Raw genomic sequence first — 17,665 nt, 5'->3', positions numbered from 1 at the left:
CTGCTCCCTGCTCCCCGGCAACAGGGAATCTCCCTGGCATTCAGGACCACTCCAGTGGGAGAAGAGATTTGGAAATCAGGCAGAATCAGATCCTAACCTTCCAGCTCCAGCTTTTCCGAGGAATGTTTTGCCTGCCTGCCTCGACATCTGCCTAACACATGGGTCAACCTAGAGAGAGCGTCCAAAATGGCACCCTATTCCCTATAGAGTGCACTACTTTTGACCAGGACCCTGTTCAAAAGTAGTGCACTGTATAGGGAATAGGGTGTCATTTGTGACACAACCAGCCTAATCAGTAAATCACCCAGCAGATTAAACAGAGAAAATATACTGTAATAAACCTGAGGCTGTGGGGCTTATTACATTGATAATACGCAAGACAGGTCAAATGGTGGAGAAATATATATTTATATGTATGGAGAAAAATATATCTAACAAAACATACTCTCGGGGGTCGGGAATTTGCGTTGACGAGACATTAGCTATATTTCACTGTGCTCATTTGTTATACCGTGAATGTGTTCTCAAGTCTGGCTTCTCTCCATTCGTTGCTCCCAGAACGTCGGCAGCGAAGACTATAATAAGCGTTGGCTTGGAGTTTGCTGTTTTACTGGTGTCAGGCTAGGTGAGGCGGTCATAAAACAAGTCACTAACTTCATGTGTCTGGGGAGGATTCCTTGTTGTTGTTAAGTTTTCTGGGTGAGAACAAAAATATCTCACTAAGCCGACTCACTCGGGGATAACACTAGCCTAGCCGGCTTAGACCTTTCTAGAGCTTTCAGCACCGTTCACTGGCCAAAACAGTGAGCCAGAACGACAAACCCTTCATTGACAAGGTGTGAATTTAACCGATACACAATACACAATGATACGCATATACAGTATGTGCAGCTTCAATAAGGTGAGAGGCAATATAGAGTGAATGGCTGCTGTTTGAGCAAAGCGAACACTGACTGAAAGTGAATATCGCTTGCTGAATGTGCCTAATGTGTCTCATTTCCCATGAAGCTAAGGGGTAGCCAGGCCACCTGATCGCTGCGGCTCTCGTTAATATGTTGGCAGAGCCAATTGTGCATGGCTAGGTGTGGTGCCTGCCTGTCAAAGCCTGCACAAACAGAAGCTGAGATTCCCTCCGGTGGATCAACATCTGGTTCTCTCACTCACCACCACCACCACTCACTCACCACCACCACCACCACCACCACCACTCACTCACTCACTCACTCACTCACCTGTACTCACAAACTCTGGTTATCCTCACTGTGTGTTTCTATCTCTCTCATTCTCTGTCTCTCTATTTCTCTGGCAATCCTCAGCCTGTAAAGTCAGGCCACAGATCTGTCGGACTCCTTTAATTAGGCTAGGCGCCCCGCTAGCGGGACAACTTCTGGTGAAGCTGGAGGGCCCGCAATTCAAATAAATAATCTTAAAAATTATGGATATTAAACATTTAGGTACATACAAGTCTTATATCGGTTAAAAGCCTAAATTCTTGTTATCTAACTGCACTGTCCGATTTACAGTAGGCTTTACAGCGAAAGCGTGCCATGAGATTATTTTAGGACAGCGCCTCACATTAAAAATATTTTTCCACCGGCACAGGTTTCATAAATTCACAAATAGCCATTAAATATTCACTTACTTTTTGAAAATCTTCCTCTGATTTGTCATCCAAAGGGTCCTAGCTACAACATGTAGTGTCGTTTTGTTAGATAAAATCCGTCTTTATATCCCAAAAAGTCTGTTTAGTTGGCAACATTGATTTGAGTAATCCACTCGTTCAACATGCAGAGAAAGGAATCCAAAAAGCTACCGCTAAACTTTTTTAACCAGTTGCGACGAGCAAACCCGTATCCAGGAGCGTAATCATAGCCTCAAATGCATTAGCATAACGCAACGGACATAAATACCCCTAGAAACTTTTCCTATTCATGAAAATCGCAAATGAAATGAAATAAATAGCCTTATGTTAACAACACTGTCATCTCAGATTTTCAAAATATGCGTTACAGCCAACGCTAGACAATCATTTGTGTAAGTTTATCATGGCATAATGCTATGCTAGACTCTGCTGGCAGCAGGCAACATTTTCACGAAAATAAGAAAAGCAACCAAATGAAATCATTTACCTTTGAAGAACTTCGGATGCTTTCACTCAGGAGACTCCCAGTTAGATAGCAAATGTTCCTTTTTTCCCAAAAGATTATTTTTGTAGGCGAAAAAGCTCCTGTTTCTTCACCATGCTTGGCTGAGAAATCGACCGAAAAATGCTACAACTATAACGCCAAACTTTTTTCAAAATTAGCTACATAATATCGACAGAAACACGGCAAACGTTGTTTAGGATCCATCCTCAAGGTGTTTTTAACAAATATATTCGATAATATATCTGTCGAGGCAACCTCAGTATTGGCAACCTCAGTATTTTACGCAAGGTTTTCTGCGGGAGACACCATGTGACCACATGCCATATATGGTCCCTTACAGCCATTCTTCAAGGGAAATGCCTAAAAATATGTCACAATGCTGTAGACACCTTGGGGAAAACATGGAAAATGTAAGCTCATTCGTAGCTCATTCACAGCCATATAAGGAGTCATTGGCATGAGGCGGTTTCAAAAAATGCGGCACTTCCTGGTTGGATTTTTATCTGGGTTTCGCCTGTAATCCACCTATCAGTTCTGTGGCACTCACAGACAATATCTTTGCAGTTTTGGAAACATCAGAGTGTCTTCTTTCCAATGCTGTCAATTATATGCATAGTCAAGCATCTTTTCGTGACAAAATATCTTGTTTAAAAGAGGAACGTTTTTCATCCACAAATTTAAATAGCGCCCTCTAAATCCAAATGGTTAAAACAAGTCAATATACGTTTTTATATAATCCTCAGATACCCTAAAATGTAATTAAACTATAATATTTCATTCGGAAAAAAGTATGTTCAATAGGAAAACGATATTAGCAGTTGTGTGTCCTCTTTGTCACACACGCATACAACAAATTTCCAAGTCTGTGTCCCAGTACTAAAACTCATTATTCTTCTTCGTATTGGAAGAAACAAAACCTGAAACCTTGAACAACGACTACTGACATAGGAATTGCATACTAGCCATAGGAATTGCATACTGGGAGCTAGATTGAATGATTTTCCTATGCGTTCCATTGGAAGAGCCATGGGCTCTCAAATTAGTTTTTTTCCGGTTGGTTTTTCTTTGGATTTTCTCGTACCATATCTATTGTGTTATAGTCTCTTACATTATTTTAACAATTCTACAGACTTCATAGTGTTGTCCTGGCTTCAGGGCCTGAGCAACAGGCAGTTTACTTTGGACACATCAGTTAGGTGAAAATTGAGAAAAATAGACCCTTTTTAAATTAATGGCATGGTCCTAAACATCAATATGGCTTATGAATTCAGTTTGTATTTTCATATTTCACTGCCTGCCTTTATATAACTTTTTAATATGAATTGAACATATATTAAAAATGTCAAAATAAATATTAGAATTTGTAATAGACCCGTTCTTTAGGTGCTCTACCCTCCACACATGTTTTCTGAGATACTGTCAAACAGAGGCTCTATGTTTAGTTCCCAAATGACATACAGTCGTAGTTGCATATGCTTCGTCTCTACACAGGTTGTACTATGGGGTGTTATGGAGTGGGCATGTCAGGTTGGATTTATTCCATTTTTCAGTTTTCTTGAGTATGATTTGCTTGAGGAACAGGCTTGGCTACTGTTCCGCCACATACTGCACAGGAATGAATGACCCACTCTTTGACTAGCCAACTGAGCGTTGGAAGGAGGAGAAAGGAGACAGGGGCTATTTAAGTGTTGAATATATCTTAATGTTTGGAAAGATAATCTGACACATTCGGATTCCTGACGGCCCGGGGAGGTGTTGATGTCCGTCTGGTGTGTTGTGTGTGTGTGTGTGTGTGCGTGCGTGTGTGTGTGTGTGCACGTGTGTGTGTGTGTGCGCCTGACGGCCCGGGGAGGTGTTGATGTCCGTCTGGTGTGTTGTGTGTGTGTGTGTGTGTGCGTGCGTGTGTGTGTGTGTGCACGTGTGTGTGTGTGTGCGCGTGCGCATGCGTGAGTGTGCTGGGACTAGGACAGGCAAGGTGCTGTAAGAGGACATCAGATAACTGAAACCCACCCTAGAGGATGAACAGGCTTCCTTTGTGTCATCAGGTAATCCATATTCCCAAATCTGTCCCCGTTTGCATGTGGTATGCAAGGGATGAATTTAGCATTGGAGGCTTTGTCTACCTGGTTTAGCCTGTTCCATCTTTTACACTGATGGCGTTTGAAACCACCATGTTTTCTGCAGTTTTTAGATATGGTTTTAGAGTGTATAGAATTGTATGTTACTCTCCGATTGTTTTTAGCCCTTTTATTAAAGCTTTTTTATTTGAATGGTTGCTCTCAGTGTGAAGTACTTTGTGAGTTATGTCTGCAAATGAAAAGAGCTCTACAAATGTAATGTATTATTATTGTTACTCTTGTAACAACTGCTGCAATCTGAAGAAAGCATTTGGCTTCATACTGGTGGCGTATTGGTTTCTGACGCCAAGGCCTACAAACCAGATCACTCAGTTCTCCATGGCTTCTCATAGCAAATCACATGTAATCACCATAGTAACCCTTGATAACATAGCCTTCATCAGGCTGTTATTATCTAATCTATCACAGTCTTGGCAGGTGGGAGTTTGATGGGCAGGATTGATATGGAGACATGAAGACATTTTGACCTGAATAATGACTCCGAGGGAAATATCATCAGTGCTGTGCTACAGATAAGCCGCTGATAACATTAATTGATTCAAGCCAGGGCTGAGGACGGATACAATGAGCAGTTTCAATATCTGTGTAACCGCCCGTCTGATGCCTAACTTTGCCTGAGACATAAAGACTTGCGTTCGCTCTCCGAGTCAGTGCCGAGGCTTTAGCGCAGAGGGCTGTCATAGTCATGAGGTGCGCAAGAGGTAGTCTTCTTAGCCATATGAGCTCTCACGTGTTGACACCCAGGAAAGTTTGTAATATCATTCATTCCCATGTAGCCATAAAATTTCCCTCAGAAAGAAGTGTTACGTTCTATAGGCATAACCTTTGACTGTCATAAGCCAGTCGGGAATTCCACATTCCATCTCCCCTCGAACGCCTCACACAGAGCAGATTTCCAGTTGGCTAAAGTGGGTCCCTAGGCCACTCTTCCATGTCATCGGGTCTCGGCCTGCCTTATGGCCAGAGAGGAGGGAGCTGGCGGTTGGGGTTGAGATAGATCCTGACCTTGGCTTTGACTGGTCTGACAGGTCTCACTCCCAGAGGCCACTAGGCAGCTTCAAGCTTTCTTATCTCTCTCACTCGCCTGCTGCCTGGGTCTCAGATCTACAGCCCTGCTGAGGTGAGGTTGGGAGGAAATCACATTATAGATAGGTAGGACTTTAAAGGAAGCCTGAAACACATACTGACCCTATACTGCAACTGGGTCAGGGCTGTATCTGCGTTTGGGTTTTTCTCAGCCAAGACCTAAAGGAACTCGTATGTTGACAGGGATATGATCCCATCCATTACAGCCTTTCAGTATGTGTGGATCTGCCAGAGAGAGAGCCGAGAGGGAGGGAGAGACGCTCTCATGGATGAATAATGAATCTAATGTTTTATTACTGAAATTCTTGGACCATTTATTTTAAACACATTTGCGCGTGGGTGCGCATACGTGCACGTGAGCATGTGTGTCTGGCGTAAAGCAAAGCTATTTTGGCCGAGTTTCCGAGTGCCGTAGCAGTGGGGGACAAAGCTCATTTTAAAATGTCCTAAAGATTAGGAGGCACATGATCGGTTGGAGGACTGCAGGATATGGGCCTCACAGCATGCCCAGTGGGGGAAGCCCTCTCTCTCTCAACAGCTCTAGCCTTCTTATCAACCCCTCTCACATACAGAGTACACAGGAACTGAGGGTTGGCTGCCATAGGCTGCCATAGACCAGAAACATGAACAAACGCACAAAGGAAACTACAGTATGTAAGTGTATGCCTATGCCAGCCAACTCCAGCTCAACAAATCCCAGTGCTCTATTTCTCCCCTTGACTCCTACACTGAAGTTGAAATTGAATGCAGAATTTGGATGCTGGTTCATTTTTTGTCTTGCGTCCATCCTACAAAGAGAACCAGAGGACAGGACTGTATATGGTGAAATAAGCAACATTTGCAGATATTTTCATTGGATAAGCCAGTTCACAATCGATCCCCATCATCGCTAACTTACTCTGAGACATTTTATCGCCTGTTCTTGAGCTCGTATGACTTTTAGACCGCCTATAAACAACTTCCTTTGGTTTCTTGCCATGTAGGATTTGGTATCCATGGGATCGTCGCGAATGAGCCTCACAAGGCTGTTGACTAGAGGGTTGTATAGATAGAGAAGGTATAGTCTGGTCACTGCTGCGGAGGAGTTTGAGGAGTTTGCAGGCCGCACCGGGCACGGTTTTTACAACCTCCCAAAGATTTAGCGATGTTTTCTGTAAAGGTGATATTCGGTCCTTATGAGCTTTAGTGCTATTTAGACACTTCAACCACCTCAAGGAATTATTTGGTCTGTATCGCACTCCAAGTGTACTTTCCGAAATATGCGTTCGATAAAGTTTGAGGCAAAGGTCCATAATTTTCTCTCTCCCAATGTAGGCGCTGGCGCCCGTGGGAACCCTGCAGCTTTCGCACACAGTAAAAATGTCAGGAGTAATGCCCCACCAAAGATGTAATGTAATACACGGCAGCGTGCTCCACATAACATATACGAGTCAGGCCTTCAATCTTCGGTTTAAATACCCTCCATTTGACATTACGACAGACCATTGCACATTCTTTGCATGCCTTCACGTATGAGGAGGAGTATGCCAGAACCCTATCATTAGTAGAGGTTTCCGCGATGACAACAGAGACTTAGCTAGCTGCGCTTAACGTTTGATGCAGGGTGTAAATCTTTTGGTGACATGGCACTCTGGTGATGGGTAGATCTCTCTGAGAGACAGGGAAAATCATTACCAGGCTGAATCCTAACTTGAGATCTGCTTTAACGTGGACTTTTGCTTAAATCACTAGGGATCTCAAGTTGGGATTTGGATCTGTGAGACTATGTGGCTAGTGGTCTCTAACAACAGATATTCCTCTGTATGACAACTTCTTTCCGTTCTAAGTTTATAGAGCTAGATGCACTATAGCTGATGTTTAGCTACTTTTGTTAACTAAGCCTCTGCACGCAAACGTCGGACTCTACTCAGATGATTCTCCCATGTTCCTATCCTATCCCTCTGATACTGTAAGACACCCCCTTAACCCGGAAGCCAGCCGCACCAATGTGTTGGAGGAAATACCGTACAACTGGTGACCGTGTCAGCGTGCACTGAGCCCGGCCCGCCACAGGAGTCGCTAGAGTGCGATGGGACAAGGACATCCCAGGCCGGCCAAACCCTCCCCCTCCGTCGCCTCATGGGTCTCCCGGTCGCAGCCGGATGCGACAGAGCCTGGGATCGAACCCGGAACTGTAGTGACGCTTCAAGCACTGAAGTGCCTTAGACCGCTGCGTCACTCGGGAGGCCTCTGGCAACTTAATTTGGTCCTAATGGCACTCAGTGGGTTTAGTGTGACTGGCATCTCTGCTGGGTGTAGTCGCACCTTATGGCTTCCAGATGGCCTTGGGGACACCACTGATAAATAGCACCAACACTTTAAATTATTCAGTTCAGATATGAGGACAAGGAAGTACATGTAGGTGCGTTTAACAGCAAATGTTGAAGAAAGTGAAAAATAAGATGATTTCATCAGGTTATTTGGATATCCTTTCTTATGAATGACAAATCGCATCATAACCTGGCCTTCGCCATGTTCTTCTGGCCTCTGTCCGTGCCCTTGATGATCATTGGTCACCTAGTATGCCCTTGACTGGCAACTTTGGCTGGAGGTTTGGGCTTGTGCCATCTTCAGTTGGCATGGGGGCATACTGGAGACGGTGGGCACCACCAGTGGCTAGCCTCAGGTCAATCCTGAAGTGTGATAATTGCCCTGGTGCCAGCCATACGGTTGACTTCTGAGAAGAAAGCTCTTCCGACAAGGTGGGTTTCTCTCTATTTTCAGCTTAAGAAAGAACATTAGAGTGTTCCACAATGTCGGCTATACCATATAATGTATACTGTCTGTACCATCATATTTTACGTGTTCTAGATACACACAGTGTCTCCAGCATGAAAAATATGCTCATGGGACAAGTCTAAACGATACGCAGCTGGGTCATCTCTCAGAGGAATTCCCCATGATTCAATTATACGTGAACAGCACATGACGGAGGTCTAAAAATCAATGGGGGGGGGCATCTGTGGCCGTGAGATAACGCTTCACCCAAGAGAGGCGTCACCAATACCAATAATTAATTCAAGCTAGCCACAATCGCTACCGAAGGATAAATAAGTCGCTATTGGATGTTCGTATGTAGCCAACCACTGACACAGTCACTATCGGCTTCTCCAAAGAACAGCTGGGTGGAATATTATGGCTAGGTGGCCTAGTTCTTCCACAATAATGGCTTATACTCACTATACAGACATGGCATAGATGAGCACATCATTAGGGCAAAGTGTCAAATAAGCTGAACATCTGTTTTTCCATACTGTTCCCGGGTCTCTGCTCATTTGGGCCATGCTGTAATTCAATAGCACACTTTGGGAGTGTGTGTGTGTGGAGTATGTGTGTGTGAAGGTATTCCCTCTTGACACTACACAGCTGGCCGCCTGCACTCAGGGTCAGCCCGGCGAAGTTACCCAGCGGTGCTTCTGGAGTTACACACTTCCCCAACTCCCTGAAAACGAACACCCCAAAAAGAGTATGAATGAATCACACCTTCTTTGAAACACAGTCCAGTTCTGCCTCAGTGTTCGTCTTCACACGTGGAAGAGGAGTGTTTGGAAACAAGGCACCGGCTGGAAAAATACACAATATGCACTATGGCTTTGGTCTGTTTCTTCATACTCCGTGTAGGCTTCTGTATGGCCTTGTGCCATACAGAGGGGGGGAAGGTACCACTGCTGTTGATAAACACAATAGAATCTCCATTCCATTGAGAGAGTTTTTTTATTTTTTACTTCTGGACTAGGCTTAATCTGGGAAACCGACCCCTGAACTTCCTAATAATGAAGACAGTGTAGGATTGTTGGGCTGCTCTTGATATTACTGATGTTTTTCATCCATATTTGCACATGGAATCCATCTTTGACACTCATCTCCATCTGTTGTTTACAGGGGTACATGGATGCCAACAAGTGCACCGAGGAGCTACTCAAACAGCTGGAAGAAGAGCGGAGGAATGTCCGAAGGTAAGGGAGGATCCTCGATCTACGTTTTGACAGCTGCTGCTAGTTGCCAATAAATATTAACAGCTGAACGCAATCTATTCTCAATGAGAACCAGCCGTACAATGTTGTTAAGTTTGGGAAGCTGACACAATGATTTGTGTGCAGTCTTGGTGAGAGAATGCTATTGTGAAGTGGTGGTGAGGACAAGGTTGCTGAAGGTGGGGAAAGACAGATGTACTTTCAGTCCGTTTCAGTTTTGGGGTTGGCTGGGGACATTTCTCATGGAGACAATGGGGATGCGGAGAGGCCAAACTCATGACCTTGGCCCTCAAACCTATCCTTAGACCCTCGAATGTCACACCGCCCGAAGAAAAGAGAGACCATTTTTCAAACTTCACCCCCATTATCCTATAACTCTCCATGTCAAAAGAGCTGTTTTCTCCCCATCCAGCAACAATTTTCCCCTTGAGCGAGCAGGGAGGCCTGGGAGAGGGGCCTCTGAGTGGACCCTGGGTGGATGGTGGGGGTTAGAGGTTGACCGCTGACCAGGGCCTTTGCTACAGCAGGCCGACTTTCAATAGAAGGGTAAGGAAGTGGTGTGTAAAGGAATGATTGTCTTGTCCACAGTCTCACTCACACCACTTTAGAAGAGGAGACCCTTCCTCTTTTGACCAGGAAAGTGACCTAATGACAGGTTAGAGGGGCCTGGTTGTTATTGTGTGGACTGGCCCATGAGAGCGGCTGGGGTCTTCTCACTAGGGGCTGTTTGGAATCCATGAACTTGCTTAGACCTGGAAGGACAGTGGGGGCAATAGCTAGGGTTTTTATTGATCATTGTTTATTTTTGTTAAGGATTTTTAAGTTGTGTGTATGCATACATTCTTTCTGTAAGTGAAACAGAATGATATTATAATTAGATAATGATAATTTCATCTATTCAACATTTTTCTTCCAGTAGCTCATATAAATAATCACTTACCTACAAATGAAAACTTAAAACTAACATACAGTTGAAATCGGAAGCTTACATACACCTTAGCCAAATACATTTAAACTCAGCTTTTCACAATTCCTGACATTTAATTCTAATAAAAAATCCCTGTCTTATGTCAGTTAGGATCACCAATTTATTTTAATAATGTGAAATGTCAGAATAATAGTAGAGAGAATGATTTATTCCAGCTTTTATTTTTTCATCACATTCCCAGTGGGTCAGAAGTTTACATACACTCAATTAGTATTTGGTAGCATTGCCTTTAAATTGTTTAACTTGGGTCAAACATTTCAGGTAGCCTTCCACAAGCTTCCCACAATAAGTTGGGTGAATTTTTGCCCATTCCACCGGAGAGAGCTGGTGTAACTGAGTCAGTTTTGTAGGCCTCCTTGCTCGCACACACTTTTTCAGTTCTGCCCACAAATGTTCTATAGGACAGAGGTCAGGGCTTTGTGATGGCCACTCCAATACCTTGACTTTGTTGTCCTTAAGCCACAACTTTGGAAGTATGCTTGGGGTCATTGTCCATTTGGGAGACCATTTGCGACCAAGCTTTAACTTCCTGACTGATATCTTGAGATGTTGCTTCAATATATCCACATCATTTTCCTCCCTTGTGATGCCATCTATTTTGTGAAGTGCACCAGTCCCTCCTGCAGCAAAGCACCCCACAACATGATGCTGCCACCTCCGTGCTTCACGGTTGGGATGGTGTTCTTCAGCTTGCAAGCCTCCCCTTTCCCCTCCAAACATAACAATGGTCATTATGGCCAAACAGTTATATTTTTGTTTCATCAGAACAGAGGACATTTCTCCAAAAAGTACGATCTTTATCCCCATGTGCAGTTGCAAACCGTAGTCTGACTTTTTATGGTGGTTTTGGAGCAGTGGCTTCTTCCTTGCTGAGCGGCCTTTCAGGTTATGTCGATATAGGACATGTTTTACTGTGGATATAGATACTTTTGTAACTGTTTCCTCCAGCATCTTCACAAGGTCCTTCTCTGTTGTTCTGGGATTGATTTGCACTTTTCGCACCAAAATATGTTCATCTCTAGGAGACAGAACGCATCTCTTTCCTGAGCTGTATTTTCTGAGGTCTTGGCTGATTTCTTTTGATTTTCCAATGATGTCAAGCAAAGAGGCACTGAGTTTCAAGGTAGGCCTTGAAATACATCCAAATGTATGGTTTGTTAACAAGAAATGTGTGGAGTGGTTGAAAAATTTGTTTTAATAACTCCAACCTAAGTGTTTGTAAACTTCTGACTTCAACTGTACATATAATTACAATATTCAAATTCATGGTAATAAACCTCCTTGGAATAGACAGCTACGCTGACAGACCTGACAGGCCAGATCCTAGGGATTGCGCTGTTCCTCGAATGTTGCTCGACATTGTTAGTGACAGTGATAAATGACGCCATACATTCTTTTGTTGGGCTAAAGCAGAAACTCAGGACTGATAAAGACAGGCCCGCCTCCTTCCCCATTCCCCTGTGTCTTACGGCTACTTTATCGAGAGGACTTACATTATATTCCTCATTTTCTTCCTGGGAAAATTAAGGCAATCAATCCATCAAGAAGCTGGAGAGAGAGAGAATTGGATTCCACTTCAGGGCTTGTTATTTCTGTGTCCTATAGACCCAATGCAAAATTATATTTATACAGTCTATCACATTATAGAGTAGTATTACACAGATATAGGATATTGTACCTGATTTCAATAGTATGTACTTTATTGTAAATGCCCTTTGTTTGATGTTTTTTCCTACATTGTTCGGAGCTTGTAACACAAGCATTACGCTGCACCCTCTATAACATCTGCTAAACTGTGTACGCGACCAATAAACTGTGATATGATTTGATGCTCTATTCCACTTATACTTCCACTTGTACTGTGTTTTCAGATTACCCCTCCATTTACCCCTCAGAATACCCCTCCATATGCCCCTCAAAATACCCCTCCATATAACACTCAAAATACCCCTCCATATACCCCTAAAAATACCCCTCCATATACCCCTCCATATACCCCTCAAAATACCCCTCTATATACCCCTACATATACCCCTCCATATACCCCTACATATACCCCTCCATATACCCCTCCATATACCCCTCCATATACCCCTCCATATACCCCTCCATATACCCCTCCATATACCCCTCCATATACCCCTCCATATACCCCTCAAAATACCCCTACATATACCCCTCCATATACCCCTCCATATACCCCTCAAAATACCCCTCCATATACCCCTCCATATACCCCTCCATATACCCCTCCATATACCCCTCCATATACCCCTCCATATACCCCTCCATATACCCCTAAAAATACCCCTAAAAATACCCCTCAAAATACCCCTCCATATACCCCTCAAAATACCCCTCCATATACCCCTCAAAATACCCCTCCATATACCCCTCCATATACCCCTAAAAATACCCCTCAAAATACCCCTCCATATACCCCTAAAAATACCCCTCCATATACCCCTCCATATACCCCTCAAAATACCCCTACATATACCCCTCAAAATACCCCTCCATATACCCCTAAAAATACCCCTACATATACCCCTCCATATACCCCTCCATATACCCCTCCATATACCCCTCAAAATACCCCTCCATATACCCCTAAAAATACCCCTGAAGAGAGACATAATAAGTCATGTCAAACTGTGTATAAATAGCAGGAAATGCGTTTTAAAATGTCAAAAGAAATTCCGGGGGAGGAGCCCCGGACACCCTTCTACTGTTCTATCCCCCCAATATCTACACCACAGTTTCGCTATTGTTATGTATTGTAGGCTTTTGCAGGCTAAAAACAGATTACAAATCAAACACTTTAAAAGATATGATAATGTCTGCCAACGAATACAAGAAAGCTCTCTCCAAAAAACATTTTTTGCCAGTGTTCTCATCATATGTCAAACCCATCTGTTCCATAAAATAGTCCTCCTTGTATCCACTCCCTTCCACAACACACACACACACACACACACACACACACACACACACACACACACACACACACACACACACACACACACACACACACACACACACACACACACACACACACACACACACACACACACACACACACACACACACACAGCATCACTGGCCGAGGGAGCACAGAACAAAACCACAGTGGGGTACTGTCGCGGCATCGCTCATTATTTCATTAACTCTGATGACGTCCATGACAAACACAAACAAAGGCTCCACAGCCCTGTGTCAACATCAGATTGAAAACCTCCAAACAAGACGAGACATGTCATGATGCATCATATAAGCTTTCCTTATGGTTGTTGTGGTTATATCTGATTCTCTCTGATCGTATCAGATAAAGGTTGATTGTATGTGGAAATGATTGGCCAAAAAGACAGATTCACAGTAGATGTATTTGGCCAAACAACAGTATTACGTCTATGTCATGTATATCTATCTCTACATGTAAATAGAGAGGGAATGTGGTGAAAGTGAAGTGAGTGACAGCTTTCTCTCTGTTTAGACAGTGAGCCATTGAATAGGGGCAGGCGTGATTTGGATGAGGACATATGGATGCTGCTTTAGGACACTAAAAAGCATGACTGGCCGGGTGGAAGGTCACGTGCCCTGTCTGAAAAGCTGCTGTGTCGAGGGAACAGAAATATATAATCTTCCTTGACCTTGGATTAAAACAATGCAGATTTAGTTTTTGTTCCCTCTTTCTGCCAATTCCTCCTTTTTTCCCTTCATCCCCTCCTTCTTGCACTCTGTCCATGTGTCTGCGTGTATGGTTGGGATTGCCTGTGGTCTTATCTTATGTAATGAAAGTGTTTTTCACTGCATACTAAATCTCCATTGACTTTCCTTTGGGTGTCTGTGTTCTACATTTTATGTAGAACTCTGTCCATTGATCAGCCAAGTGGCCAAAGCTGGTCTCACCTGGCCTTACCCTTAGCAGATGGTGTGTGTCTTTGTTTGTCTGTGACCCCTCCACACCTTGGAGGACTCAGGGAGGGCAGGCAGGCAGGGGGCCTGCTCAGGGTAGCAGGGGGTGTGGTGGGGAGCAGGGGAGAATGGGCACACTGCTGGCGATCTATGGAGGAAAGTCTCTTAGGCTATGAGGACCGGCAAGTCGTGCATCTGCAGCCCCTCCTGAATGGACATGAGCCAGGACATCTGCTGATCAATAAACTATTTATCATCTTTAGAGAGGAATTATCCCTCCAAATCTGAGTGAAGTGGGAGGTCTGGCAGTAGGTTTTGATAGATTATCTGTCCATTTTGAAATATCTTTGTTTGGATGTATTTCTCTTTGGGTCTAAAAGTAGTCAAAAGCAACTCTTTATCGTTCTCTAATGTTCAGCCACTTGGAAGAAATGTATATTGTATTCCCATAGCTGTCCTTCATTTGTCTGTGTGTGTCCTTGCCTGATCAGGACATTGCCACTACTCACCAGTACTGGATTATGCTTAGATGGTGAATTATAGCCACCAGAGCAGTGTTCATTTACCAGTTTAGCTTGAAAATGGGATTTCATCCATAGTAATTGGACTTATTTTCCTTCTGGATTTCCTCTAATTTATTTGGGCAATAATCCCTCCCTTCATGAAATTGCAGCGTCTCAGTATGAGACCCTTAAGGCCGCGCTATGATCATCAAAAACAGTTCATAGTTGAGTACATGATTAAATACATCTTTATTCGAGTTCCATTTTGGGCACAGACTGAGGGGCACTTTCATTGAAGGAGAGCCTGTGTGTGTGTGTGTGTGGGCACGTGTGTTCATGTTTATGTTCGTGTGTGTTCATCCACTATGATGATAGCAGGCTAACGGAGGAGGCTTTTCCTCCACTGATGTTAACGGCTTGTGACTGTAGCTGTGCGGCTCACTGATGTTACTACAAGGCATGTCTCGACCTCAAAGATCCTTCTGTTCCTCTAACGGCACTGCCGCCGGTCTCGGTAGATGAAAGGCTATGTAATCCTGTGTGGAAGTATGTGGCCCTCTCTGCCTCTCTCCATCTCTCCGTCTCCAGATGACGAGGATAGGGCCGAGCCTTCCCTTGGTATGGCCCACAATGCAACTTCGCTCCCCAAGGCTCTGTTCTGCAGCCATCTCACTTGGGTGAAGGCCATGCATTTGACAACTGTAATTGGATAAGTTGACCAGTCTAATGCCTTCATTTGATAATGCTAAGCCCCCACCAGAGACCTAATAAGGTCAATTGTGTATTTATGTTCCCTCCTGTGAGTAAGAGACTTAGCCTAATGCATTGATTAGAGGTCAGTTCCCCCACCATAGTTGGAGATAAATTAATCAATTGGTTTTCTATAGAAATGTTTTGCGGAGACCCCCCCCCCCCCCCTCTTTTTCCCTCAGAAAACTCCCATCAAATACATTTTTGGATTTGATTAGATTCAGTGAAATATGTTTATTTTAGTAATCAGTGGTTGTTATTTCAAGCTCTTACAAGTGTTGCCCTGATGAAAATAGCATACTTTGAGCTACTCAAGAGTAAATTCTAAACAGAGAACTGAACAATGCTTGGGGAAATATGCAGCATGTGCTTTTAGCCTGTATGTTCCATCTGTTTTTGAGCTTGAGCTTAGTCTAAGCTTAGTCTTAGCTTAGCCTTAGCTTAGCTGCTTAGTCTTTAATCAGAGTACCGTGGAGAGCTGTGCATCTTCTTGGTCAATACTGCACTATCTATTAACTGAAGATAAACTCATATAAACAGACCAGATGACGAAAACACTTCGGCCAATTAGTTCAAGCCTGACACTGTTGTTGGCCCATAACACAAGTCGGCCATGACTGCCACAGTATACGGATCTCAAACCACTAACACTAACACCAACCCAGTCTGGTCCAGTGCTGTTTATGTCTGTGGCTACTGAAAGAGCCTGGTGAAGCCAAATGGAACACTGCATTCACCCTTGATCCCAATTGAACGCAGCGTTCGGTCTGGTTTAACCCGAGGCTTAACTGTAGGCTAACTGTAAGAGCCCTGTGGGTCTCCCGTGATTTATCAGTATGGCCAAGCCTGGCTAAAAACATGCATCAGTTTTATGGCGCTTATGAGTAGAAGGGGTTAATCGAACGGGTTAATGAAGCGTTTCGCTAATACATTCTGAAGGGCGAGTCATCTTAACCCGCCGTAATATCTCTGTGCCATTGTACAGTGGAGAAGGAAAGCACTTAGGCTAGTGACTGAAGTGTTATGCCGGGTCCTTTATCCACTCGCCACCCCCACCATTCAGTCCACACGGTACCACAGTAGCGTCATGCATTTTCTCTTTGTGATGTGCTCAAGGTCAAGCATAAGCTAAGTGGTCATCTATTTAGGATTTGAAAGCATCCTGTTACTGAAGATTTGTGTGCTTGTGTTCAATTCTTGCATGACCGAGGTCAATGGCTAACCGGGCTATCTGCATTGTGTCCCGCCACCCGCCAACCCCTCTTTTTACGCTACTGCTACTCTCTGTTCATCATATATGCATAGTCACTTTAACCGTATCTACATGTACATACTACCTCAATCAGCCTGACTAACCGGTGTCTGTATGTAGCCTCGCTACTTTTATAGCCTCGCTACTGCATGTAGCCTGTCTTTAAACTGTTGTTTTATTTCTTTACTTACCTATTGTTCACCTAATACCTATTTCGCACTATTGGTTTGAGCTTGCAAGTAAGCATTTCACTGTAAGGTCTACTCTACACCTGTTGTATTCGGCGTATGTGACAAATAAACTTTTGATTTGTTTTGATTTGGTCGGCTGTACAAAGAAGGGCTCTGTTCTAACCTCAGGGGTCTTTCCTGGTTAAATAGGTTGAATAAGTAAACGACATTACACAACATTATAATAAAGGGACTTTTTGTTGTGCTGCTTACAGTACTGTAGGTTCATTGAGTGGAGGTATTAGGACTGTTCTTGTGGAAAAATCAGATCCGGTGAAGAAGACTGGTCACTGTGGCCTTGTGCAATTACTTAATGAACACGGGTGTTTACCCAACCGACCCGATGGCTTCCACACCATTCATCTCATGAGGCCTGCCATGCTAACTATGGCACCACGTACACACATCACAGCGCTTGAGCCGCTATGTTGTTCTATTTTCAGCAAAATGGGTGGCATCTACAGTTGTGATGCTTTAGATGTACTGGGTGAGCGATTATTTCCTGGGATGTTTTGAGTGGAGTTCCTTGGCTTTATTCTCAAGGTGAGCTAGTAGGCTAAACAATGTTTTTTTTGCTCTTTTGTACGTATTCACCGAAGCATGCAGTTGTTTTGACTGACACGGTCAAGAGACATCCTTGTAT

General features: G+C 43.8%; 1 protein-coding gene across 2 annotated transcripts in view; it reads left to right on the top strand.

Annotated features, from left to right (window-relative positions):
• The window catches only part of LOC135543501 (nck-associated protein 5-like), a 171,682-nt gene that overhangs the window by 40,421 nt on the left and 113,596 nt on the right, over positions 1 to 17,665 (top strand). For both annotated transcript variants that reach the window (XM_064970812.1, XM_064970814.1), the window contains exon 3: positions 9,293 to 9,366. In XM_064970812.1, the coding sequence (XP_064826884.1) occupies positions 9,293 to 9,366 (74 nt within the window). The remainder of the gene's footprint in view (positions 1 to 9,292; positions 9,367 to 17,665) is intronic.

This window comes from Oncorhynchus masou, chromosome 7 (assembly GCF_036934945.1).
Source record: "Oncorhynchus masou masou isolate Uvic2021 chromosome 7, UVic_Omas_1.1, whole genome shotgun sequence".
Taxonomy (NCBI): Eukaryota; Metazoa; Chordata; class Actinopteri; order Salmoniformes; family Salmonidae; genus Oncorhynchus; species Oncorhynchus masou.
This window is presented reverse-complemented; position numbering and strand designations above follow the sequence as displayed.